Genomic DNA, 3,630 nt, shown 5'->3' with positions numbered 1-3,630 from the left:
TGGAAATGTTATTAAAATATTGTTTGATGAATTTGAGGTTTTATCCAAGGAGGTCTATAACAGCATTTTGGAATGGAAATCTATTTTCCTAAGGAAATGTCTTTATTCACATTTCAACTGACTTTTACACCTCATATATCCCTCATCGATTTCGGTCACGTTCCTATTCTAAAAAGTTTTAAATTATTATAATTTCTGCACCATCACATGCTGTCATTAACTTTATTAAGATTAGATATTTGCTTGAAGTCTCGAGACCAGTCAGTAGGTTCATTTCTTATTTAGTCTGCGTGAGGCTCCCTGACTGGCAAATAGGCGTGCACGAGGAGGAGAGATGCGGGCATGTAGATCTATTCATATTCCCCTTCCTCCTTTTTATTCCTTAACACCCCTACACGTACACACACACACACACACACACACACGTGCACACACACACACACACACACACACACACACACACACACACACACACACACACACACACACACACACACACACACACACACACACACACACACACACACACACACACACACACACACACACACACACACACACACACACACACACACACACACACACACACACACACACACCCTCTAACCTCCCCCTCTCATCTCATGTCCCCTAAGTGCCTTGAATGCCGCGTGATAATAGAACGAGACCTGCAGGGGTCCTCATGCCTGCTGCCAACCTTATAAAAACTGCGCGTGGCGAGCGGGAGAAACGCACACAAGGAGAGGAGCACGGAGGAGCAGCGTTGCTAAGACCCCTCTCCATCCCTCTGCCCTTTATCAACTATCTCATCTATCTGTCCACCCCTTTTCACAGGAAGAGAGAAAGAGAGAGGGAGAGAGAGAGAGAGAAAGGGAGACCGGCCTCTCGCCCTGAAGCTGTGCAGAGGGAGAGGGACATCGAAAGGAGGACTGTTTTTTTCAGCTTTTTTCAACTTTTATACATCCGTTTTACGCTTTGCCAGGTGGAGTTGCGGCAACAAGAACGTGGTTAGAAAAAGATGCCTGTGATGCAGGAGGTTTTCAGGAGATTCACCTGCAACACATCAGCAGGACTCTAGACTTCCACAGCGGCAGAATACACAGGCCTGAATGCACCCTGGTGGATCTGGAGTTTTGGAAAACACCTGCCAGAAGGTAACTAAAATGAAGGCAACTGACTTAGCTCCGTAGAAAACAGTTAGAAAGAAAATACAAATTCAAAACAGTTCAATTCAACCGTATTAATAAAAAAAAGGTGTCCAATTATGCCCCGTCCGGGTAAGAACTCGTACAGCGACCAGAAGCCTCCGTACTCCTACATCTCCCTCACGGCCATGGCCGTCCAGAACTCCTCTGAGAAGATGCTGCCTCTCAGCGACATCTACAAGTTCATCATGGACCGCTTCCCCTACTACCGCGAGAACACCCAGCGCTGGCAGAACTCCCTGCGCCACAACCTGTCCTTCAACGACTGCTTCATCAAGATCCCCCGCCGGCCCGACCAGCCAGGCAAGGGCAGCTTCTGGGCGCTGCACCCCGACTGCGGAGACATGTTCGAGAACGGCAGCTTTCTCAGGAGGAGGAAGAGGTTCAAGCTGCTGCACTCCGAGCACATGGCCTGCAAGAGCTCCCCGATGATGCACTACTTCCACCACCATCATCACCACCACCCGCAGGGGGGCAAGGCGGTGGGCACGGTGGCCGGCCACCACGACCACCACCACCAAATCGGGCTGGCCGGGAACGCGGGCCGCCTGCCACCACACTTTCAGGGCTACGGAGGCATCGGCTGTGGCCAGTCCGGAGGGTTTAAACACCCGTTCGCCATTGAGAACATAATAGGACGGGACTACAAGAGCGTCATGGCCAGCGGGCTGCCCCTCACCTCGGTCATGCACCACCTGGGCTACCCGGTATCCCCTCAACTCAGCAGCGTGGTCAACTCCATGTGGCCGCACGTCAGCATGCTGTCCGACTCTGTGGGCTGCATGCCCGTGCCCGCGTCCTCCGAGTACACGCCTTTCGGAGTGTCCATGAAGGGTCTTTACCACCACGCCAGCGGTCAAACCCTGCCCGCGGTGCCCGTGCCCATCAAACCGACTCCCTCTCTGGGTCCCGTGCCCGGTCTGATGGGCCTTCAGCCCCAGACCCTCTCCCCGGCCTCCATGCTGGAGAAGAGCGACCTGCTGGAGGGTAAAGTGACCTCACTACACCCGGCACTCCTGCTCTCCTAAGAGCCTGCAGGCTCTTCCCCGGACTGAAATAAAAGACTCAGAGTCAATGTCACAGAGACAGAAAAAGGCATAATCATGTATTAAATTACAGCATTTATAGGAGAGTTGTAAATAAGGTTTAACTTGAGTTGTTTTATGTTGTTTTCTGTATTTGTCCAATGTTTAAAGTCTAATTTATTTGCACTATATCCGTGAGGGCATTTACCACGCTGTGTGGCAGTGAAATATACAATCACTTATACAGGCTAAACCCAAAGACATTTAGTGGTCGTCATACAATCTAAATTTGTTTCCAAATCCAAATGAATAGATTATGTTCATATTTGTTTGTCTATAGCTTAATATGCCTATATATTATATGGGCGCTTAGATGGCTTATCATTTATTTCAATTTAGGTTATTGGCAACATACAAATGTAGGTCTACACATTTATGAAACCTCTTTTATTATTATTATTATTATTATTATTATTATTATTATTATTATTATTATTATTATTATTATTATTATTATTATTATTATTATTATTATTATTATTATTATTATTATTATTATTATTATTATTATTATTATTATTATTATTATTATTATTATTATTATTATTATTATTATTATTATTATTATTATTATTATTATTATTATTTCTATTTTTATTTTGCTTAATACAATGTGCAGTGCATCGTCGAAAAAGTAATGCTTGTAATAATAACAATATTTATCTGAAGATATTTATAAAGAAGTTAAAACAAAATCTCTCACGTCTGTCTGAGTTATTTGATCGATGGTTTGAATACTCTTCTGACTGCGGTTACTGCTGGCAGTAAGTCATCCTCTTCGTTTGATGAGATCTAAGGCACAATTTCACTTTACATGAGGGCAAATATCTATATTATTATATTTCTCATCATGTTCCCAATTAAAAATGTTGACTTATTCACTTAGTAATAGTTTAGTTTGTTAAGGTGGTCTGTTATGAAGTTGTTACCAGCCTTCAGATTTTGAGAAAGCATAGATGACATTGTGAATTCTTATCGGTGACACTTTATGCTTCTCCAAGTGCCTTGACTTAAAACCCCACAGCGTTTTAATTATCACTGTGTCACCTACACCGGCTTGTGTCAGAAATCCACATTCAGGAAAAGGCTATGTTCACACTGCAAGCTTTGGATTTATTGCCAGATTGTTTGGCTGTTCACATACTTTTTTTAATGTAGCCAATAATCAGATTCCAGTGTGAACTGGTCATGCTCCTGAACTGACCCACATTTGCAAATGAACAATAACAATGATGGATGTAAACATGGAGTACACTCAAGTCACCGTTTATGGTTTAATTTACAAGTTGAATGCAGTGTGGAGGCCAGCTAATTAACAAATCAGACCTGTATCTGATTGA

The 3,630-nt window shown here is 43.9% G+C and overlaps 1 protein-coding gene across 1 annotated transcript; it reads left to right on the top strand.

Annotated features, from left to right (window-relative positions):
- Positions 1-1,264: 1,264 nt before the first annotated feature.
- On the top strand, positions 1,265-2,233 carry foxb2 (forkhead box B2; the record flags this gene model as incomplete). Its single annotated transcript, XM_084308053.1, has 1 exon — positions 1,265-2,233. The coding sequence occupies one exon, from the start codon at positions 1,265-1,267 to the stop codon at positions 2,231-2,233; it is 969 nt and encodes a 322-aa protein (XP_084164179.1).
- Between the last annotated feature and the right edge of the window lie 1,397 nt (positions 2,234-3,630).

This window comes from Notolepis coatsorum, assembly GCF_963971535.1.
Source record: "Notolepis coatsorum genome assembly, chromosome: 2".
In the NCBI taxonomy this organism is placed as follows: Eukaryota; Metazoa; Chordata; class Actinopteri; order Aulopiformes; family Paralepididae; genus Notolepis; species Notolepis coatsorum.
This window is presented reverse-complemented; position numbering and strand designations above follow the sequence as displayed.